Source organism: Catharus ustulatus, chromosome 8 (assembly GCF_009819885.2).
Source record: "Catharus ustulatus isolate bCatUst1 chromosome 8, bCatUst1.pri.v2, whole genome shotgun sequence".
NCBI lineage: Eukaryota > Metazoa > Chordata > Aves > Passeriformes > Turdidae > Catharus > Catharus ustulatus.
The window spans coordinates 21,566,976-21,591,443 of record NC_046228.1 but is presented as its reverse complement, the minus strand read 5'-3'; the positions used below and the strand labels follow the sequence as shown (position 1 = coordinate 21,591,443).

General features: G+C 39.4%; 2 protein-coding genes across 7 annotated transcripts in view; one reads left to right on the top strand and one right to left on the bottom strand.

Moving 5' to 3' along the window:
• Positions 1–10,995, top strand: part of DUSP29 (dual specificity phosphatase 29) — a 30,705-nt gene extending 19,710 nt beyond the window's left edge. The window contains exons 3-4 of the mRNA XM_033066378.1: positions 5,555–5,775; positions 10,669–10,995. Of these exons, the coding sequence (XP_032922269.1) occupies positions 5,555–5,775; positions 10,669–10,916 (469 nt within the window). The 3' untranslated portion in view covers positions 10,917–10,995. The remainder of the gene's footprint in view (positions 1–5,554; positions 5,776–10,668) is intronic.
• A 4,606-nt stretch (positions 10,996–15,601) lies between these two features.
• Positions 15,602–24,468, bottom strand: part of KAT6B (lysine acetyltransferase 6B) — a 110,143-nt gene continuing 101,276 nt past the window's right edge. For all 6 annotated transcript variants that reach the window (XM_033066199.2, XM_033066200.2, XM_033066196.1 and 3 more), the window contains exons 14-17: positions 23,479–23,638; positions 22,614–22,880; positions 21,114–21,414; positions 15,602–19,486 (exon numbers count right to left, since the gene is read on the bottom strand). In XM_033066199.2, coding sequence (XP_032922090.1) covers positions 17,001–19,486; positions 21,114–21,414; positions 22,614–22,880; positions 23,479–23,638 — 3,214 coding nt within the window. In that variant the 3' untranslated portion in view covers positions 15,602–17,000. The remainder of the gene's footprint in view (positions 19,487–21,113; positions 21,415–22,613; positions 22,881–23,478; positions 23,639–24,468) is intronic.

Genomic DNA, 24,468 nt, shown 5'->3' with positions numbered 1-24,468 from the left:
TCTGTGGCTTTAACAGTCTATACTGAAACATGTTTGCATTGCACAACCTTTGCATGAAGTTTAAAAGACTTGGCTCTACCTAAAGTTGATAAACGCACCAGTCATGGTTGAGTAGGACCAGCTGTAAGGTGCTGACTTACCTTGCTCTGCCCATACCCTTCTGAGGTATTTTGGAGGAGTACATCCCTTCCTTTAAGTGTACTTATGTTTTCTTCATGAGCTGCCATATCTTCCCTTTGTTAGCTGCTTTTGATACCCTTAATACTGTGTGTGAAGGTGCAGGCTGCAATGCCTGCAAGTTTTTGTCCCCTCTCTTAAAATTCCATTGATTTGGGCTTTCTAACAAAAGTAGCCGGGACTAAAGCTTGTTATGACAGTATTTTTGAAGAGAGGAGATTTGGTACGCTGGAGACAGCAATGTGAAAGAAAGCATTCTTTTTTCATGTTAAAACAACTTATATTGTTTCTTCCAGAAGAATGCAGAGTTTACTGCAACACTTGCTATTAATCCTATGAAATTTAGGCTTAAAACTGACAGCAGGCATGGTTAAAGTCTCAGACAAGCCCTCTATTTTGCCCTTGTACAACCCAAGAGAGGTAAATAGTCTTTTGGGAACCATTTGAAAAGTGGATGACACTTTTGTCTGAGTCAGCTTTTGGTGAGTATTGATATATTTGTTAGTATTGATATATCCATATGTGGAAGTGATTTTATCTCCAATTTTCACAATAGAGGTGGGATTCCCACATCAAAGTAGTCCCCCTTGCCTCAGAACTTGAAAAACATGTTTATGAGTTCATCTGCCCTACAGTAAATGCAGGGTCAGATTCAGAAAAGCACTGAGCTTTTGCTTAATATAGAGAAAAGGACTTCTGGGTATACTTAACTTTTAGCATAAATTTATGTGCTCTGAACTGAAGAGCTGATGAGCTTTACATGGGACTAATTGGCCCAGGTCATCTCTTACTAAGCTGAATTACACTGAAATTTTCACTGTTATCTCCCAGTGCCACACTTCACCTTCATTGCATGGGAACACATTCAAGGCAGACACTGGAGACCACAGCTGCACCATGTAAAAGGAAATCAAGTGCTAATAGCACAGATGGTGGAGATATACAAAATGAAAACAATTGCACGAGTAGCCAAGTGCTTGCAGCTTCACCTACACTGGCATTTGTAGCAAATTCCTCTTTACAATGACTACTTAAAATTCGACCATAATCACAAAAATGGAAGTATTAATTGCAATTTAATAGGAAACAGCAGCACCCAAGGAGGGGAAAAGAAGAATCTTGTTAGCTTGACTATTACAATCTGGTAGTGAGCCAACTGCAAGGGAGAAAAAACCTATGCCTTTTCTAGTCAAAAGTGAATTAGAGAGAGAGTCATAAATACTCCAATAGGGTAATGATTCATATACCCCTGAACAATCCTATGCTATTAGTAACCTCAACCAATCTGATATTCATGCCTGATTTATTTCTCTCTTTCCTCTACAATTCTGATACCTCAGGCATGGTAAAAACTGCAAGGAAGGCCAAGAGCATTCCCTTCTCCTTGGGGTGTAATCAGCAGTATCATGCATGATGAAACACAGCAAATCCCACAGGCTCTGGTTCCAGTGTACAGAGGGATGCTTTCACAACAGCATTGACAATGCAGACTCAGCTGAGGGTGGAAAGCAAACCAGTCGTTCTCCCAAAGCCAGAGCTCACTGCTGGCTACAGGCAGTCCAAGCACACCTGTTGAGGGGCACAGTAACACTTCCATTTGCAGGCACACAGGCCCTCCACGGGAGGCCTTACCTGGCTGTTTCTTGCTCTGTTAACTGGCAACCAAGCTGCTGCAAACCCAGTGTGACCCCAAATTTAACTGCCTACACTATGGCAGTGTCAGTCTCAGCACAGGACATCTCTGCCTGGCAATGTTTATGAACAAAGTACAAAGTACTGGCTGACAGGAGGTAAAAAGCAGACAAACCTGAGCCAGTATGACAAGTGGTGGCCCAGCTGGGTTCTTGACCTAGATTTTGGGGAAAGATTTTACAAGGAAAAAAAAGAGGAAAAATTTGCAAATAGTAGCAAAATCTCTTATGAAAATATAATTATCAAGTGTAAGACTGGAGGGGATAGAGAAAAAGATGAAAGAGCTGAAGTACTTTCTAATCTCCATATTAGGTTTGAAACCAAGCACTCTGGCTCTTGAAAAATACTAAGTGTCACTTCAGCTTTCTTCAAAAGATGCAGATTCTAAAGCCCAAGGCAAACACCACTTGCAGTCCAGTGAACCCTACTTTCTATTACACAACAACTGTTTCTTCATATCTCCACAAAACATGATATATTACAAACCTTAGGAAAAGCTTTCCATAGATAAAAGTGTCCAGGGTATCTGCTGTAATAAAAGTGCCTGGCATCCACTTTACAGACTGTGTGCACTAGCTTGGCCTGCAGATGCAAAAGTCACGTAGCCACAGAACCTGTACTGACCCTGTTCCACTTAGGCCAAGTATTTTAGGTCTTGCTTCCACTAACAGGTTCTACAACACCCACACACAGTTTGAGTGATAGCTATTCTGGTGAAAATGTGGAGAACTTAACAGATTTGAGTGCTCAGCACTGAGCATTCATTTTCTGGAAGTTTTTCAGATTAGCAATGTCAGTAGAAAAAAGAAAATATGCATCCATATTATAAAGGAAACAATTCTATTGGGAAAGGTTCCATTCAGTTCAAAGGGGACTGCCAAATCAGTCTGCATATCAAGCACAATCAAGAAAGCAGATAACATTTTAATGTTAGCCTAACCCAAGCATTGAGGAAAACATTGAGCATAAATTCATTGGTACATTTGCAATTTGCTGGTAAAAAGAGGGAAAAATAAGTTATTTCACAGAAGATGATTTAATTACATCAGAGCATTTATAATGAATTTTTGCACACCATTCAAGGTTGATACATTGCTGCTTCCAAATCCATTTCCAGCCCAAGCTGGGAAACAAAGAGACTGGAGTAACAATGTGCATATTCCCAACCTCCAAAAGGTCAAGGGCAAAACAACAGCTAATGCATTTGCCATGCAAAATTATTAAAATGATTAGATAAAAAGGACAAGGATTAATTCCATCCTGGGCCTCAAATTCACAGAATGCAGCTACAGGCAAGACTGGAAGATGGAAAGGCAAGTTCACCTAAGCTTGGCCAGGCTGAGCCAACTGCTTATGCAAGTTACTGAAAGATTCTATCCCTTCTTTCTGAATACCTATTGGAAAACTGAGGCCACCCAACATTGCAAAATCAGGTCCTAGGAAACAGAACAAGACTGTGTGACTGTCAGAAAAATTCATTCCTTGCACCCACTGTGTCAAAAGACAATCTCTAATCAAGGAAACAGGAAAATTTGATTTAATATAAAAACAAGTATCAAATGTTAATGATTGTAACCTATTGCTTGACCTTGTCCTAGCTCAGAACAACTTCATAATTTAATTCTAATGCTATTTATTAGCCCTGGAAGTGCATGCAGAAGCCAAAGTGTGATAGTATCTACAGTCCATAAAAGTCTTTGTTTTTCTGCTCACCCTAACTACTCTGCAATCCTACCTCCTACTCAGCATGTAGGTCTCCACTTGGAAGGGTTCTCCTTCCTTGTGCATTGGTCTCTGACCTGAAGCCCTCAGACTTATGTGGTTTGTAGGATACATGCTTTGGGCCAAGTCTGATGCATGAAAACCCACATTTTCTCTATTCCAGCATTGCAGAGGTAAAACAAAGACAGGCTTAATTTGAAAGCAGGAACTATAGCTCACCTCAAGAACATAAAAATGAAGAGCAGCAGTTATTCACTGCACCCTTACACTTCAGCCAGGACATTTAACCTGTTTTATATTAAGTATTCTCCATCCTTTCGATATAGAACTGAAGTGTCTTTGCTGGCAATGTGTACATACAGGGCATTCACACCTGAAGAGAATCCTAAGGCACAAACCTCTTTAAAGGAGGGAGAAGAAGGAAAGTCTTCCTCAGTCAATCACTGCTATAGGAATACAAAGGGAAGGAGTAAGAATTATTTAACATGAGGCGAAGGTGGCAACTTAGAGCATTAGCAGCAGGATGTCTCTGTCCTCCAGAGTCTACTCAACTTATTAAGTAGGCATCACCACACTAAGAGAAGCTTTTATTAACTTTTGTTAGGGGATGTGTGACATTATTTCCTGGCAAAAATACCAGTACTGTCAAGACATTATCAACCCTTACCAGAAAGGAATTTCTGCAGGGCAGTATCTATTCAGAAGAGCCAATGATCATGGGCTTAATTTAAGTAAGAGCAAGCATAGGTAAAACCTTCAGTGTCCATGTCCCAGTTAAATGCTCTAATCATTAGGTTGTTAACTGCTCAAAGGGGGCTTTGACTTAGAGGTTGGAAAGGCAGTCAACTTCAAGCTATTGTGGGCTGTCACTAGAATTATGGAACACAATATCACTAGAATTATGAGACACAGCAGGTAGCCCACCACAGTGTCCTGTGTGACAGCAGCCACATTTACACATGGAAGTGCTCAGGAAATGTTCATGGAGAGAGGTACTTTTGGAAAAAGTTTTTTTACATCATGCAGTTATTATGTGAAAATATATTAACAGAATAAAGGCTATGCCATTTTTTCTTTTTGTAAACAGCTTTGCAGTTTTCCTAGGAACTAATGAAACTTGAGAGCTTTTTCAGAACAGAACTTTCCCAAACTAAAAATTTTCTGTAATTTCATCCTAAAGCAAGCACCTACAGCGGGTATCGAACATAAAAACCTAAGTTTTCCCCTCCTCCCTGACTTCCCTTGTCTAAGGGAAGAGAGGACAAGAACAAATATGAACATTTGGCTAAATACATGACTTCCAGCTTCCTCTGAAGGCTAATATCCAATTTCCTTATCTGGTTCTTTTTGCTTTACACCTCTGATTCAACCAAACAAGACAGTAAAATGAAGCAGTGATAGGAAGTTATATTCACACAAGGGTGGGATTTTAAAACTGCATTTATTTTTTATAGAAATGGAGAAACACTCAGAAACTTCTTTTGGGGAAGAAGAGTTGCTTTTTGAATCCCAGATGATTTTACTACTCACATATTACTGACTCTTTTATTGCATCTGCAATATCATTTGATGGGATAGAAGGGGAAAACAGCATTCCAGGGTCCTATTTCAAGTTCTGTCACTGATTTCCTTTTCTGACTTCAGATAATTCCTTCTATTTCTTTCTGTATTTCAAGTTTCTTCCTGTACAAGATGGATTGAAGCCAGTATTGCCTATGTGCAAAGGTAACAGGAAAATAAATTAATATTAAACATGCTCTAAGGACCTGGGTGAGATAATTAGGAGCTCCAAAAAGAATGACAATTTCAAACAGAATGACAATATCTTAAGATCCTTAAAATGGCAAATGATGCCTTGTTAAAGCATTATCAGTTTCACTAACATTTAGAACATACCAAATTAGAGGTTTTCTTAAATCTTGAAGAAGCTTCTTGACTTACATGACAGCTCTTGTTTTACCAGAAAAACTGCACTGGATCGCTACAGCCTGGAGAAGGAGGGATTCACCCACATCCTCAATGCGGCCCACGGGCAGCGCAATGTGGACACAGGAGCAGAATATTACAGCAGCATGAGTGTGGAGTACCATGGGGTGGAAGCAGATGATCTCCCCACTTTCGACCTCAGCCAGTTCTTTTACTCAGCTTCCAAATTCATTGATAATGCACTTCAGGATGAAAGAAGTAAGGAGGATGCTGAAAATGGTTCAAACCAGTATAGTATTTACCACATTTAATTAAAAGCATAGTTCCATGGCATTTAACGTTGTGGGAATGATACAAGGCCAATACAGTTTAACAGAAACAATGAAACTAGTATTAGGGAACCAGTTTGAGAGAAGGCAGTGATGTAATTAGGACCCTTCTCACTAATATCCCCCCAGGAGCCCCTTATCAAGGACTTTTGTGAAAGTTCTCATCCCAGCTCATAGCAAGGGGTCCTGTCTGGCAGATTGTTTTGTTGTTATTTTGACTCCTTCAAAAGCACATCAGAGACAACTGGACATTGCAAAGGTGCCATGAATATGCTGTCTTCTCCTTTTTCTAATTAGTCCCTATCAAGACAGGTTTCATGACTATTAGTTGCATAATGGTGGGAGTAGAACATGAATGGTCTCAGACATTCCATGCTGTCATTCCACAGCTTCATGCTCCACACCATTAGATTTTCTCGGTAAATATAGAAACCACCCTTCCTACCTGACCACTGGATCTCCTCCAACCTATAACATTTATCTCTCTGCCATCTTCCAAGCAGCAGGCAACTGATACGGCTTTGACAGCAGTAATCCAGAAACATTTCATCAAAGTCTTTGTAATTTCTCAGTTTGATTACCACAATTCATTATTTGCTGATATCCAGCAGTGTTCTAACAGAAAGCTTTACACTGATGTGAAGTGCTACAGTCGAGGCCTCACACCGACTTTCAATATTACTCTTACTCCTTCCCCCCACATACTTAAAAAAATCTCAGCAGGATATTTTGCCAGAAACCAGTTGAGAAACTTAGAACTTTCCTGCTGACCTAAAGACACCCTAATATCAGAGGGTCAGATATCAAGTTTCTAGCCTTGTGTCAACTTCTGTTCTTGGCTGTCTAGCTCAGCTGCAGGCAGTTACTACCTGACTTGCTTCCAATAGCCAGCCAGGTCTTTACAATTTTACCCTTTCAGCAAGTACAGTCCACACAACAGTCTCTTCCCTTGCTCAGGAAAAAACTTTGAAAGCAGATCAGTTCTAAAAATCAAAGTCCTAATAGCAGGAGAAACTGCTTCAGGAGCTTACTGGCTTATGAAGAAAGCCACCCAGCATTTCAAAAAAGTGTGTCTGAAGCACTGCCTTTGGAAAGGAGAGGATAACTCACACCTGTGTCTAGCCATGGCTGGAGGCCAGAGGTCAGTGTCAGACTGGAGCAGCTGGAATAAGAAATGCAGACTTCCATCCTCCTGTTCCTGTAAAACTTTAGTCTGCTGTACTGAGGTAAAGAAACAAGCACAAGGGAAGCAGCAAGGGCAAGAAAAAAGCCTTGCTTCCCAATAAATATTGTAGGAGGAAAGGATGACATGGGGGGATATTAACCTTTTTGTTTCAAAACCACATCAAAGTCCAGGAAGTCCTGAGACAGCAGCAAACACCAGCCCAGCACTGGAACACAAAAACAAATTGAGGAGTGAATGGGTGAACAAACACAACAAACAAAAAATCTGCACTCAAGTAGATACTACAAATTGCAGTGATTCCTGTAGCTGTAGTAATTTCTGCCACATTCTCATAGTTTTTAAACAAGTTACCTAGGATGTTTTCTGATGACCAATAAAATAAAGAACTACTGTAATACTCATGAAGAAAAAGAGCAAGCTCTCAACTTTCTCATGAGGGTAAACTAAAATGTATGTATGTATGTATGTACACCTCTTATCCCAGCCACAGATATGCATGGCCCAGGACGACAATGAGGTTTAAAGCATGACAGTAACGTCCCAATACACATTTACAGAATAGAATGACTCCAGAAGCCAGACTAAAGTGCGGACTGATGCCGTCTATGGAAGAAAAGACTGGAGGTACCTTGTGCTCTTCTCCAACAACATAAATGTATAATTTGTGAATGCATATTTAGCACAGAGAGGTGTTCTGCATTTCAAGTGCCAAATGAACAGGCTATTTTGTGTGCACCTTCCTGACTAAGAACATCCAAATTCCTAAACAGGATTTGTTATGAAGCAACCAAGCACCTCTCCTAGTGGTAATGTCATGGGACTTCAGCATGTGGTGCTAAATCCTTCTGATCAGTAACACCTTTGCATTGCTTTGCTGCTTTGTATTAGAGCTGAGCAAATGCAGAGGCAAAGCAGGGGAAAGAAAAAAGCTTCAGCTTGTGTGACCAGAATGTATGTGTTAATGAATTTACTCTGGTTGTATCATGTTCTGGCTGTATCTGGGGTATGACCTTCAGCCAAAGGATCAAATTAATTGAACAGATGTCTTCAGATAATGATTTTTGCTGGGAAGATGTTCAATAGTCAATGCTGTTGAAACAAGTTGTCATTCTAATGAAGAAAGCACTTTCTGAAACAGACCAGAAAGCTTGGCAATTTGGATGCTGTCAAAACAGTCCTAACTCTGACTTAACATTCAAAATCTTCATGATGGTGAAGAAACTCTCTGATCAGAACAGTATTTGCAGGGTTAAACATGGATTGATGGACAGAACAGTTATAAGAGTAAGATTTAGAGGCAAACTCTAATGGGTTACAATTATGCATGCTCTCATTCAGCTGTGCATAAAGCTTTCCCAAAACATGCAATTCAGACCATAGAATAGTTTAAAATTTTTATCAGTGAGGCCTGTATAACATGAAAGGAAGACCTTATTTTACGAAGTTTTTTGTTTCCTACTAAGCTACAGATTTAATACTCATTCCCTTGGAATTTTAGGTCCTCAGAATGTAGAATAGAGAGGAATGGCATTTTCACTTCACATTAAAATGTCAGGGAAGAATACTCTGAAGACAGATTTAATTTAAAACAAAGTTTGAAGAAACATAAGAGATAGAAAAAAAGAGCTGAGGCTTTTGACCAAAGACACGTCAACATTCATGGCTCCAACTGACTCTGGAAAAGGGGTTCTGTATCTACACAAATTTTCAAGGAACACAAACCCAAGTCAAGTGAATGAAGTATTTCAGAGACCTGTCACCATCCAGCAGACCTCCGTCTCTCTGCGCTAATACTGCATATTCTGGCACACCCTGAAGATATAAGTGGTCAGAATCCAAGACTGGAAGAGCAGACTCCCTTTTGGGGATTGAGGGTTTAGAGTGGTCCTTATATTGGAATGGAAGAGACTACAAAATAGCACAGAAGGGACATGGCTCTACAGAAAAGTGTCAGTGTTCTGCTGTAACAGGCAGTTGCCTCTTGACTGTCCACACATAGCAAAGGACAGACTTCCTTTTTTGAAAACCAGTGGACATTTCAGGAGATTGTACAGCCATTTTTTGCCTTTAACACAAAATGAAACTGTACTTTCTCCTAGATCTCCTGCATTTGCCACCCACACAAAGCAAAGCATTCCTTGTCCCATCATGTTTTTATCACCTCAACAGCAACAGATTTACAAGGTGGGAAACTCTTAAAGAGAAGCACTGAAGGGCTGAACAAATGAGTGTTTTCATCCACTTCAAATATTTGCAGTAATAATAGAATGGATTATCATTTTCCAGGAGAGGAAGAGGCACTTTCAGTTATCAGAAGGACTGGAAGTTTGCCAAGATGCCTCAAAGACTATCTGCTGGGATTAGGATGCAGACTGTAACCATTAATCCTTTAGTGTTGGCAGTTCTTGATGCATCCATCACACAGCAATGCTACTTGTGCCAAGGCATCCTCTTGTGCCTGGAAGCAAAGGAGTTAATCGGCAGGAGTCATGGCTTTGCACCCAGCACTTCTCACTAGGCATAGCTGACAGAGATAAACTATTATTGGCCCTGATAGCACAGTTTTTATTTTTTTCTCCTGTAGCAATTCTGCTTAGCAGGGTGTTAGAGAGTGTGCTCCAAATCTACCTCCTTCAGCAGTTCAACCTTTTGCAAGACCCCCTCAAGGGCTTTGAATAATTTTTGGAAATCTTTTGAAGTGTTTCAAAACCTGCCAATCAGACCTGAACCCACTTACTGTTCTCTTCTTCCACCTCCCCCAGATACTGCTAACACGGAGGGCTCCACTTTGACTTACAACCTTGTTACTATCCGAAGCCAAGGACTTTCTGCCTCTGGAAGCCCCAAGTTAAGCCAGGCAGTGTCACAGAGTTAAACTGTGGCATGTTTATTCGAGATGAAAACTCCTGGCAAAGACTCTGCACTCAAAGGATATGAGACAGGCTCCTACTATAAGGAGATGATCATATTAGAACACTCATGATGGTGGTGGTGAAACATTATTTGCATTCAACACAACAGGGTGCTAGCCAGAAATTTCTGCAGAAGCTTTTCTATAGTGTAAGAGGTGGTTTCTTTCCATCCCCTGGTTATATACCTACAGCCTTTGTTATCCTCTGTCTTCAAAAATGGCCATAAAGTTATGCAGTCTAGATCTCAAAGGACATTATTGTCAGAACAAAAAAACAACTTTTTGTGTCTAGTTAGTAGAACTGAGAAAGGCACCCACCATGCATTCCACTTATTCTCATGGAAGGACAGTCTGAGAGCACACCAAACCCTCCCAACACCCTTGTGCTTTGGTCATCATTCCCAAACACAGAAATACATACACACTGTGAGGCATTTAAGACAAGGCTGTAGCAGGGCTTGCTATGACACTTAATGCAGCCCCCAGGCCTTCTCTGCAAGCTTTGTTCAGAAATACAAAGAAATTTGGTGTAGGATTTAATGGATCATCCCTACTATAGATAGTGTTCAGTTGTAAGATTTACAGCCTGTTTTCCCTCATATGAAAAGAGAGTGCTGGTAAGGGTAGTCAAACACCAAACAGAGCAAAGGCATTACAGAAACCTTCACAGTCAACAGGCAAGGATCACCCAGTGTCACCTCTGATGTGTCCCTCTGTTTCCACAGGCAAGGTGCTGGTTCACTGCGCCATGGGCCGCAGCCGCTCAGCCACGCTGGTCTTGGCTTACCTGATGATTTACAAGAACATGACTGTGGTGGATGCCATTGAGCAAGTGTCAAGGCACCGCTGCATCATGCCAAACCGGGGCTTCTTGAAGCAGCTGAGAGAACTGGACATAGAACTGGCACTGCAGAGGAGGAACAGCAAGAACAGCCTAGCACCTGCTGAGCAGCAGAACAGCACCACCATCTAGCATGTCCTGGCACGGCTGTGCTGCTGGAAAAGAAACTCCATAAAAGGAGGGGAGGAGAAGGTGTAGTTAATTACACAGTCACAAGGATCATTTGTTATTTGCTAGGGAAAAAACCCAAAGTAGTTTCAAATATGTCAAGATGAGAAGGAAGGGAAACCAAATTTAAAACCCATCATCTTAGAAAGTTCCAGCCTTAGGAGAATTCTTTGTTACACCAACAAGTTTTACTCTCTGCAAAAAACCCACAAACATTTACAACACAAAAGCAAGCAGAACTTAAAACTCTCTCCTAGCTGAGTACCCTCAAAATCCTGATCCTAACTCAAGCCCACAGCCTTTAAAGGAGTACCGATAGGCACTCCTGAAGAAATCTTGCAGGAAAAACACGGAATTGTTTAGTCCAGTGTCCTGGAGGGTTTCACAGGAGTTTGCCTTTTTGTGCTGTTTCCTGGCAATTCTGTTTATTTTTTAAGTGATAATCCAGGGCAGCACAGAGTTAGAAAGCCTCTACATGAGGATCAACTACACCATGAGAACTAGAAACAAAGAAACACCCTTGAGGAGGTCAGATGCATGAGCAGTTATGATGGACAACAATTCAAAGAGATACATACACGTGACATTTTAGGACTTGCAGTTTTAATTGCTTAACTTGTCCTAAATCCTTCAACTGCCTCAATCATGTCCTTTACATTGTTATGATGAAGTTCAACGCTGAACTTTTAGAGTTCCAACAGCCCCCTAACTAATAGTGGATTATAACCAGTTCTGGTGAGATTTTAGAAAAGGCAAGAGGCACCAATGAAGTCTTTAAAAAAATGCCTCTCAGTGACCTAACAGCAGAAGAAAGCTGCTGCAGTACTTCCAGACACTGTTCATATCTATCAATACCAAACATTTCCTATCTTAATAAGTCATTGTGCTCCCACATAGTTACATTTGTTAATAACTGCATCTGCTGACAGAAGTGCTGCTAATACACTAATGGGGACACCAGACAGATTTTCTGCCTTAACTTACTCCATTTACCTGTTCAACATAAATTATCACCAACTGCATTTTGAAACAATGAGAGTTTCGCCAGCATTTGATATTCTTAAAATGTACTTCAGAGGAGGATCCCAATTAAGCCATGTTTACCTTTGCTGCATCTGCAGAAGGTAAGGTCCTCACCCTCCCTATAAGAATTTTACCTAATTTAATGTGTAGGATAGGAGGAATTTGCTCAGTGCTGAGAGGAATGGCCTGGCCATCAAGCACACAGGAGAGTTCTCTTGGTCTTCAACAGCGGACAGGGGACTTGGCAACCTTGGTACAGTATGAACTGTGTAAGTCTGATACTTGAAAAAAAAAAATACAGGGCAGAAATGTGCCATTGACAACCGCAAGGACAGGCTACTAACCAGAGTTGAGCAAAACTTCATACATTTTTTGTAGATGTCAGCAGTGCTTCACAGGCTTGGCACCTCTAGTGTGAAGACTATTCTACTCCTTCACTCCTTTTGAGGCTCAAAACCCAGTAAATCGTTCATCTCCATCTTGGCTACTAACTGTAGCCAAGGCTGCAGATAACCATAATGCAATGTTGTTGATTTATGAATTAGATTTATCTGCATAATAAACACCTTATCTTTAAATAACTACTGCTAAAAACTGAGTACAGATTAGACATCACAATGTGAACAATATTCATTATAGAAATACACAAACGCTGGGACTTTAAACAAATTAAGTATCCCTATATCTGTATTAGGATGGGAAAAAAAAACACTGAAAAAACCCTCAAAAATAATAGAGAACTATTATTTCTGAATTTAGAATTCAGAAATTCAACTATGAATTACTTGAAAGGAAGTAATTTGACACTTCAAAAATAAATAAGCACTCACAATGTGGGTTTAGAGTAAAAATATTTTTGGATGGGGTCCCTCAACTCTTTCCACCTACTTCCTTCAAATGCACCTTTCCCCACCACCTTTTTGTCTACTGCAGTTTAATTTTCAAGGACACAGAAGAGCTCTCCCAGCCTTGTGTCAGAGAAACCTGCCTTGCATGGTTCTGCTTTCCTTTACACTGGCAGTGAAAGCCAAATGTTTCTTAGCATTTGCTTTACAGACAGGAATTCTGTATCCAATGATATCCAATGACAAGATACCAAAGATCTGTAAGGATTTTCCTTTGTTAAGCTACAGGTTGTCTTCTTTCTTGTATCCTGCATGAGAGCCTGATGACTGCTGCAACTGAAAGAGGATTTGTCATTGATTTACATGCATAATTGATCACCCTCAGCACTACAGAAAATTGCCAGGGCCATTCTTTCTATTTACCATTCTGACATAAAGGGCATTTGCTTCCATCAGCCACCCTTACAGATGGACAAATTAAACAGCTTAAGAAACAGAGACACAGACAATGATCTAACATGGGAGATGAGTACCTTTAGCAGTCCTTCATTTCTGCTTATATCAGAGATTCTTACAGTGTTATTAAAAATTGGTTGCATTTTGCCAACTGCTAGTAGATGAGGTAGCCTGAGCAGAACAACACTTACCATTCCTGTCTTTGCTAAAGGGCTGAATGCAGCTTCCAACAAGTGCTGGCATTTGGCAGCTTCCAGATGAAGTATGTCCTGCTCCAAAGACAAGTATCTTTCCTAAAACCAGGTCCTGCCTGAAGGACTGCTGGCACAGCTATGCCATTAAGCACTACTGAAGTAAACATACTTTTCATTTACTTCTCAGCTTTTTTTGCCTACTGTCATCCCAGAATTAATGAGACTAAACAGAAAAGCAGAAGTTCTGGAAGACGTGACTTCCACGAAGTGAGGCAACTGCTGCTCAACTGATTCACAAGTGTCAGCAGCACAGCCTCCAGCTACAAGCCAGGTCTGCAGCAAACACACAAACACACACACTGAACAAGGCAAGTGGATTTCCTTCTTGCCAAACACCAGTGACATGGAGCATTCTGTAAGAGTACATGGCCAAGGAAGACTCCTGCCTTTCACAAGAATCATCTCTTGCAATTCTGTGAAGAAGTTTTTGAAGACAGTAAAAGCAAGAGTTCATTCCCCTCTGGCATGGTGCTAGAGCACACAGTCAAAGCTGACACTGCAAGGTGTGTAAGACAGAACAAGTACAACTGTTAAGGAAAAGACAACCTTCTTATTTATCAGGAATTTTAGTGCTGTGATGCAATTCACAGCTCTACAGTTGTTATGGGAAAAGATGTAGTATAGTCCCTTGTCCTCCTGAAAGGAACTACATTCTGAAATAACAAAATGATATTGGAAATTTGCCTGTTGTGCACACATACTGCATAATTTGCCAACCAACTCTTAGCCCATATATTGCCAATTCAGAATTTTAACAATATGCTGGAGTCAGGATGTTCTGTTTCAGGTTAGCAAATATTCGAAATGATAAGAAGGTTTGACTTGCCTGTATGTTACAGGCTTCAAAACTTGAAACTAAACAGCAGCAGATGAAGACCCAGGTGCCTTTTACACTCATTGTAAAAACACACCAGTGGAAAAAAAACAATCACAAAACATAAAGCTAAACACACCTGAAGGCTGCACAGAACTGCGTCAAGTTCCACTTTCCTTTTCCTAAGCATAAAAAAGGTGAGTTACTTTGAGAAGATGAAAACAAAGCTTAAATACTATGAATATTCTCTGCCTTCAATCAACAAATTTGACAATGTAAGGCATGAACCAAGATCTTCGTTGTATTGTGCTCCACTTGTCATTTGTTCTGAACCCCTAAAACACAAGTGACTCCAGATTACCATTTGAGCAGCAATTTTAGCTCTCATTAAGGTTCACTGTTTTAGATTCACTGCTACCCCATTGTATTAAAACTTAACAGGTCGTGCACATGAATATGTAGTATCACTTTCTTTGGCACCACCACACAGTAATGGTTTTATTTAAAGAAATACACATTTCTTTGACTTTTAGGTAAGTGAAATATTACCTGTTCTATATACTGGAATGGGGACAGTTTTCAGTCAGGATGGGCACTCCTTATACCTTAGCTAGCAACCTTACTGTAGTGAAAGTGGCAACATCCACATTAGAAGCATTCTGAAAAATTCTTGTAAGGACTTTTTCTGGTGTAGGTTCACACATGCCACATTTGAATTTGTCCACTCACAAGATCCACATATAGACAGCCTTCTTGTCTTTAACAGATCTTCTATTGCTAGATGAGCATCTGTGTATGTTTGTGTGTGCCCACATACATGCATATACACAATTCAATGCAGAATTTGCATCATCTTGTCACCCAGCAACAATGACAAAGGAAGAGATTACAATTGTATCATTAAAATACAGTTCAAACACCAAATCTGTTACTATTATATATCCTTTTATATATATATTCACACTTTCTGTAGGAAAGAAGTTTCATACATTAAATATTGACAACCTTGTAAGGTATTAAATACATATTTATTCAATATTTTATTAAGATTATTAAAAAAAATAATCTTAGGTATTCTTTATTTTCACAAGGTGTATGCAATTATGATGAGTAACCTACACTTAAGCTCTAAACATCCTAATCCAAACCCCACCAACTTCAATGGGATTTAGATCAAGCATGTGAGAGCACCATAACCAACACTGTTTCAGGAGGTAATTCCCATGCAACATCAAACTATGACAAGACACAAGAGGCTAAAAATGGCTCATCATAATTTATTTTATGTTAAAATGTACAGCTTGGGGAAGGGGTGTAGTTTTTTGCAGTTTTTATTTTTGTTGCTTGGGTGGGTCTTTTGTGGGTATTTTTTTAAGTGACTGACTAAAAAGATAACAGATAAATACAAGAGTGTCACTGGGTCCTATTTTTACATGTATCAAGCCTCTTCTCTTCGGCCCTTACAGTCACTCTGTACAGGTACAAAGGCTACAAAAAAGGAAGCAATATAAACAGACACAAATAACTTTTGCCTTTTTACATGCGATCTGTAAGCTTAGTTTGAGCTATTCACACGCTACTGCTCTATTTTTTCCCTTAAAAAATAACTCCAATATTTTATAAAGATAGAAAAATCTACAGATGGAATGAAAATGTAAAGTTAGAGGCATTTCCATAAAATAGCAACTTTACACCAAATTCACTACTTTTTTTTTTAAATCCTGCCAAGTATTTGGACATATACGAAAATGTTTCAAAACTTGACAAATAAACACTGAGATGTTTCAATCAACAAAAAAACGTAAGTTTTTATAAAACAGAAAGCTGCCTTTTTTCCTACCCAGCCCCAAAGAAACTGGTCACCAAAATGGAAAAGAGTCTCAACTTTACACTAAACATACAGCAATAAAACCCTTTGAACTAACCAAAATGTGAATAGCTTTTGCAGCTTTTTTTATTATTTTTACAAGTTTTATAATTAACAAAAATATAGTTCTGGTTTTTTTACCCCTCAAACTAGGGTAACCTAATCAAGGCAAAAAAATTAAGAAATGGCTTACTGTTAAGCACAACACTTGTACAGTACTACAAAATGCACTGTCACTAACAAAGACATTAGCGGCATGCAGAAGTGTCACCTTCAGAAACAAAATAATACAATAAAAGAACTGCTAAAAGGCATTTACATGTGGGGAAAGGAGAGAGAAAAAGCTCATGATCCAGTACTGTCTGATAGTTTTGGAGTCTATTTATCCACATTTTTAATGGGAGCAGGCACATAAAATGGCTCTGAACCATCAGCTGCTGTGTAATTGCAGTTCATAGAAAGAGTTCTTCCTTTCCAGAGAACTTCAAGCTCAATGAAATAAACAAAAAATGGAAAATCACCTAATTCCCCCCAAAGAGAAGTTAAATCTCACAATGTGAAAAAAATAAACAAAAACTCCCAAAACAGAACAAAAAAAAAAAAAAAGGAAAAAAACCAACAAAGCAAGAAATAAAGAAAAACTTGTATAAGGCTTTCTGCTGCATACAGCTTTTAAATGGTGCCAACAAATGTTTTTGCATTCACACCAATTGCTGGTTTTGAAATCGTACTCTCCAAAGGTATTTGTGCAGATCAATCCCATATGCCAGTTTGGTAGTGTGTCTCTCCCTACCTTCTCATGTAGGAGCCATTGAGAGACTGTTTGGACATGCCTGTGTTCATGTAGCCGTGGTGGCCCGGAGGAGTGTACATCATGTTACTGTGGGGTGCTGTCTGCATTGGCTGCTGTGCATATGGCTGAGTTCCCATCATTCCCATCTGCATCTGCATAGGGTACTGGGGGGTTTGATTCATATACCCATGATTACTGTGATAGCCACTATTCATCATTGGCTGGGACATACTGTAACCATTCATAGCATTAAGGGTGTTCATATTCATGTTCACTGAATTGACATTATAAGCAGGGGCTGGCATCAAATTTACACTCATGTTCATGCCACGCTGCATTGTTAAGGTCCGTGCAGGCCCTTGCATGGCCACAGTCTGTGAAGCTCGCCCATAAATTTGTGGCTGATGGGCTGCAGCAGCAGGTGGCAGAGGCGTGGATTTGGTTCTTACAGAGACATGACCTTTGCTGGCCATCTGAGTCTGCAGTCTTTGGGTGTGGGATATTCCAATATTTGATGAAGTCATATTACGCTGCAAAAGGGGAGGTGGCAAATTCATGGGAGGAGGAGTAAGGTTGGGGGGAGGGGTCATGGTAGCCTGTGCTTGGGGTCCTCCAGGAACAGCATGTGGAGACTGAGAAAGCTGAACAAGCCCTGTGTTACTTAAGGGGGCAGACAAAGAGGCACTGTTTGCATAGGAAGTTACAGCAGCTGAATGGCTGTAAGGCAAAGAATGATCCATAAGCGTATTAGTTAACTGTTGCAGTTTAGCAAGGCTGAAGGTGGCAGATGGCTGTGAGTAATGCCCTGCTCCAAATTCACTCTGCCCCATTCTTTCATATAACCCAATGTTGGCATTGCTAGTCTCAGGGATTTCAGTCAACTGCATAGGTGGTGTGAAATTAGCAGCCATGCTGCACTGGGATAACTGTTGGTTGCTGCTTGGAGGCCTTTCAACAACACAGCCTTGGGGAGACTTCACATTACAAGTGGGAGGAGAATTAATGTTTGCTTGTTGCATCATACTGCAGCTTCCATTAATGTTAGACATCTGCTGGGTGACTGCACAGCTACTCTGTGTTAAGTTGCTAGATGTAAGGCTGCTGTACGAGCAACTGTTCTGAGAAGAGTTGTTTCCACAGATACTACTGCCCATTGTAGAATCATAGCTGCTTGGGTTTTCATAGTTTTCTGTTGTGCTCTCAATACTTCCTAAGTCACTAAACCCACTATCCACAACCTGCTGCGAATGATCAGAAACAGAGGGAACATCCATCATTGGGCTGGTCTCCATGTTCTGTAGAGACGGCACAGAAATGGCACTTTGATCTGGGCTGATCTGAGCATAGCTGTTCTCCAAAGGAGCCACATTTGGACTACTAACAGAACGAACTGACTGGCTGGGATGAGAGTGCACAGATGAAACCGGGCTGCTATGGTCAGACTGCTGACAGTCATCCAGTGTGGTCATCTGGGGACTTTGGTCATTGTGGGCATAGTTCTGCAAACTTCTACAGGCCTCTTGAGTCTCTGCACAATCCTGAAACGTATCTTCATGTTCACTTGTTTCTTGGGTTAGAGACTGTACTGCCTGAACTGTCTCGGAGTCAATCTCCATGGTCTCAGTACTCTCTCCCTTGAAATTGGAATGTAATTCTTCTCCAGCTTTTTGGTCCTGGCTGTTGTCTGCATGATCATCATCAGATTCAGGCACCGGGTCTGAATCTGTAGCAAGTTCTTTCTGATCACTTTCACACTCATCAGCTGCAAGGTCAACCCCACAATCCATTAACTCCTCCTGATTCGAATTACCAGTTTGAACGTTTACGTCTAAAAAAGATTGCTGAGTTTCCAGCATTTCTTTGAAAGCTTCACCAGGCAATTCCTCTTTCTCCACCTCTGTTGAACCCATGTGACTGTCATCTTCATCATCTGCATCATGATCCTCATTGTGAGAAGGTTCTTCATCCTCCTCCTCCTCTTCCTCCTGATCATCCAAATGCACTGACTCCTCTTTGTGCACAAAGACTTCTTCTGCTTTGTCTTTTTCTTGATCTTTTGAATTGATTCCATCTTCTTCTATGTTCCTTTCTTCTTCCCCACCTTTCACAGTATCATTTTCTTGTTTTTCAAAGGGTTCACTGGGTGGATGCAGAGGTTCAGGCTCTACTTCCTTCACCTCATCATCTGGTGGTGGTAATGCTTCAACAGGTTCTTTAATAGCTTCCTCCGTAACAGCAGCAACTGAGCAGGGCTTGTCTTCAGCTACTTCCTTTTGTTCTTCCACCAGCACCTGATAGTCAGGCTCCATGGGAGTCTCAGGTGGAGTGTATAAATTAAGCTTAAAGCCAGGTTTTCTTTCTTTGCTTTGCCTCCATTTAGATGGACCACGTTTAACTCCTTTGGGCCAACCCTGCTTACTCTTTAAAGGTTCAAGATTGTCTTTAGTGCTTTCTTCCAACACAGCTACATCCTCTGTATTATCTTTGGGAGGTAATAGAGACAAAAAAAGGAAAAAAAGTCTTAGCTTGCAGACTAATCAATATTTTCCAATATAAACCTGAAAATAATTTATAAACTCAAAATGTATTAAATATGAAACAAGAGTTATAAACAGGTCTCAAAACACAGTAGAACAATGTAATATCTGCAGCTCAAAGACACTACACATATGTTATGGTCTGGTGGCCTTTTAACAGACACTATCAGAACCACCATTTATATATTAGAAGAATCCCAGAGATTTAAATGACAAGACATGTAAACTAAAGCAAATACTGTCCAAATATTTGATTTTCCACCTTTGGTTTTAGAATAGATGTATGCCTTCACTTTATATAGACAGTGATCTAACATACATTCATCTTTTTTCACAGTAATGACATGAAAGTCTGGAGTTCTCTCTTTGACCATTCTGGAGGACAAGCCATAACAAATATATAATACTGAGAAAAGGTGGTTCATTGTAGTAATTTCTCATGGGCAAAATGTCATGAGATGGTTTACAAGAGATAATAGAAGACAAAAGATAATTAAAATTACACGTAGAGTGCATCAGAACATTACACTCATCAGTTGACTATAAAAAAAGGACCCAAACACAATAATCTGTTTCTTTTCCCCCCAGATACCACTAACATATACCCCAGAAAGAAAGGAGAATTATCAAGACAAAACATGCTGCACTTAGGAGTGTAATGGCTTCAGTGACACTTCTATATTGTGATGGCAAATACAAAACATCAGTCTGGTTAAAACAGTGCAAACCTGACCACTGGGACATAGCTGGAGCTTGCTACTACTAGCTTAAATAATTTCTTTTGAGAAGCTGGAAAAAGTGGTCATGTTCTAAGGTAGCACATCACACAAGAACTGCTTGAAATAGAAATCAGCCCGTGTTCCCTTAACTGAGGATTGCAGGGATCAATCTTCCAGTGCAATTACAAAAATACTGAAGTAGGTACTACTTCTTAAAGAAATACACAGACCTGAGTGTCTGGTCATTTCATTCTGGAATTAAAACTCATACGCATAATTTGCGGGCCAGGAGGTCAAGAGGGGAGTGTACATTTGGAGTAGCTCATTAGTAGTTTCACTATCCATCCATTTACTTTTCTGACAGGAAATATCCTTGAAATCAAACTAGAAAAGCAGCCTTGAAAGGACACAGTTAAAACTCTCTTTCATGGGGAAAAAAGCCAGCATCCCGGTGCTGAGGATACATTACACCACAGAAGCACCAAATATTCCACGGAATTACCAACAATGCTGAATAGGAAGTTATTTGTGTAAATCAAATCTTACTTTTTGCTTGTATCCTTTACCACTGATACAAAAACTATATTGGACAATATTCCAGTGATACTTTTTGTACTGTTGAGTACAAAATACCCTGCTGTAGGGACATAGAAATTGGTTTTGACAACGACAAGAACTTCTGTGCCTCAGACTGGAAAAAATTTGTTTCCTGAACACAAAAAGAAAATTATTATAATAACAGCTAAATACAGTTCATTAAAAATTTCCAGATTTATGACAAAAATAAACACTTCTTTTGAAGGCAACCCAACAAAATTATTTCTGTGAAGATATAAGAACATTTTAAGTTTACCTGTACAATTTTCATCACTCCTGTAACAATGGCTATCTTTCTGCTCCTTGTTCTGCTCTTCTTCCTCCTGTTTCTGCTGCCCAGGTTGATACTCAAAAGCTTTTCTAATCACAGGCTTCAAGTCATCATCTTCTCCATCCATCTCACAGGTGGGTTCCAGCTGTGGCATGGGACGCTCCTCATCTGAGTTATCAAATGGCTCGTTCAACACCTCTGTTGTTTCAGAAATTGTCTCTGTTGTAACACTGCTATTTATCCTCCTGCGTTTACGGCCCCTTTTCTTTTTCAGTATGAAAGGTCTCTGAAAAATAATTCCACAAATCAAACACTTCTTACATTCCCATTCATTAATTGATTCTAGACATAAATTTTTGTAGAATGAGTTCACAGTAATTCATTTATTCATTAAAAAAACACCATATATGCCATCAAATTCAAATGTAGACAGAATCTAAAAGTAAAATGTCTAAACAGTTAAAATAGGTATGTGTACATGTATACAAACCTTCCTGTAAGTGAAAATGAGGACTAGAACTTCATATTGTAGTGATTTTTTCCTTCTTCTGTCAATTAATATTCATAGCACTATTACATAAATTGTACTCACACATTTTTCCTCTGTAGATTTATAATTCCCCAACAACCTTCACAAGTATCAAAGCTTATTTTTCCACATTTTGGATTTCTGCTATTTTTAGAAATAGGTATGTACACAGCAAAATGGATAATATTGAAGAAGTGCACCTCAAGAACCCTACAGTTCGCTGCTCTAAAAAAAACCTGGTCAAGATTTTGTTTTTCTATTATTATACATTCTCAGATTTATGATTACTTTAAAGCAAGGTCACTTAAAGTATAAGCAAAGGGACAATCGAATTTCCTAATTCTCATCAGAGATGCCAAAATACACAGGCTAAGGTGAGTGCTTTAAAATTTTGGGATTCTTAAGTTTACTCATTTAAGCAACTCAAAGAGTTGATTTTTCAAAGAAACAAAGAATTAGGCAAACATGGCAGTAATCAGAATTTAACACTCAAATTCTAAGAACATGGGTAAAAACATCCCCTTTTGTTTTAGTAGCATTTCTTTTGAAAAACAGTGTTCCCCTTTTAGGAGTTCCTTAAAAAAACCCCATCCACATAAAAAGACAAACCCCGCAAGCTGGACTCCATCTTAATACAAAAAAAAGAACCATTAAGATATTGAATCAATACCAATGTCAAACAGCAGAGGGCAATCTCTAGTTTAAAAATTAACAGAAAAATCTGATTTTTTTTTATCACTAATATTTTGCAGTTCTGTGAAAAATCCAGAAGACAAAAAATTGGATGGAGTGCAGAAAAGGAGAGGAGTAGTTAAGCATCCAAATAACACATAAAGGATTAAAACAGTGTAAGAAGTGTTTGCAAAAAAGCAAACATTATTGTGTTATTGTGATGATAACAATTTGATTGAAATCAGAGACAAATGACTTTGAACCAGAGCACTGAAGTTACACACCTTTCTTTTCATGGCCAGGGACTGGGGCTTTGTCAGCCGGGGAGGCGAACTCTGTTGATTCTCATCCCCTCCATCCTCCTCACTGCTTTCTTTAGATTGTTCTGTGGATTGCCCTCGCTCCCCCACCACTGCCACACTTTCAGGAGATCGCAAATACTTATTTTTAGATTGTACTTTTGCAGGTGATTGCCTACTATTAGTTCTTGTGGAGAATATTTCTTGCTCTTCCTTCTCCCAGCAGCTAGCTTGTTCCATAAGTCGCTCAGCCTGAAGGGTTGAGGTTAAAATAACAGGTCACTGAAACAGCACTTACTTAGCCATATCCTTTACATGCAGCTAAATAGTTAAAATAAGTCAACCCTGATTAGCACTGCTGGCTAACCTAGCAACAACATTTCAGCTGAATCATCTAGTTGCTCCTTTACAACAGTTAACAGATAACAAACCAAAGAAGATTGCATTTCATGGGATATTTAGCACTATTAATGATGCAGCGAATTGATTTAAGTCCTTTAGCACTACATTACATGCCCACTGACTGGATCACTTTGAGCAAGTTGAGAACACAAAGAATCAATTGACAGTGCAGCCCCTGAGCTCTGCACCAAATTTGATCTGATTACATGCTCTTTGACTACCTCAGGAGTGATAAATACAGCTCCATGACAAGTGATTCACATTTTAAGTTTTCATATGCATCCCCCCCAAAGTTAACATGTGTTGCTGCACAGCTTCCAAAAATTCTGCATGACAATAGCAGTTTGTAGTGGTCAAAGCTAAATTTGCTCTATTTAAGACAGTCAATGTTGAACACAGAGTTATGAAAGCCAAAGGAAAGAAATTCAGAAGATATCTCTGATATTACCTCCTTTTCTGCTTCCCTCTCTTCTTCAGAAACTGCAGCATTAGAAACTAACAAAGGAGTCCATCTCAAGCTTTCAGGATCTACTTCATTGATACGTGGATTCGCTTTCAGTTTCTCCATATGACTAGAGATCAGCTTTTCCCTTCTAATAATTACAAATCTACAATCAAATAAACAGTAATTTAATTTAGAAAGTGATCACCTAGAATAACCTTTCTACAGTTGACATGCTTTTGGAAAACAACCTGTGAAAAAAGATGGGTAAATGAAAGGATCCATCAAACTAAAAATACCAGCTGACACACAGTGGTAACATCCTTACATTACTGACTGTTTACTGAGAGGAAGTGAGGAAACAACAGTTTATGAAGTGAAAGTTCAATATTAACCATCTCTAGGGCAACAGAGAAGAAAGAAAAGGTTTTGCAGTTGACTACTCCAAAGTTAATTCAAGAGGTTTTGTGCTGGCACTTGAATCACTGCCAGAACAATTTCTAATTTTAATATTACATACAAACATAGAAAGAAAATACTGTGGATCATCAAGTCAAGAGTGAGAAAGTCACAATGTTACAGCTGACAACAAGAAGACAAGTCAAAAGCACAGGTTCTCTAACAAAGCATACGAATGTACTTTAGTCCTTTGCTAATAAAGTACAAAACAACTTCCCAATTACTATGAAGTGGCATATTAAAAGCAGCTAAAGAGTAATAAAATTGCACAAAATGCTAATATATTAGCGCTTATCCCATCAAACCCCCGTGTTACAAAGAACTACACAATTCTAAACAACAAGGATTAGCAAGAATTTCAAGTGCTGTAAAAATCAAGTTGGTGAAGTAACAACAGTCTCTCATTGAAAAACAAAATTAAAAAACCAAATCAGACCCAGAACCCTCTTCACAGAATTGTGACAAACTTCTACTTCACTACACATAAGAAAACTTTCCCTTAAAATATATTTGTCCTCAGGCTGACCATAACTAAGT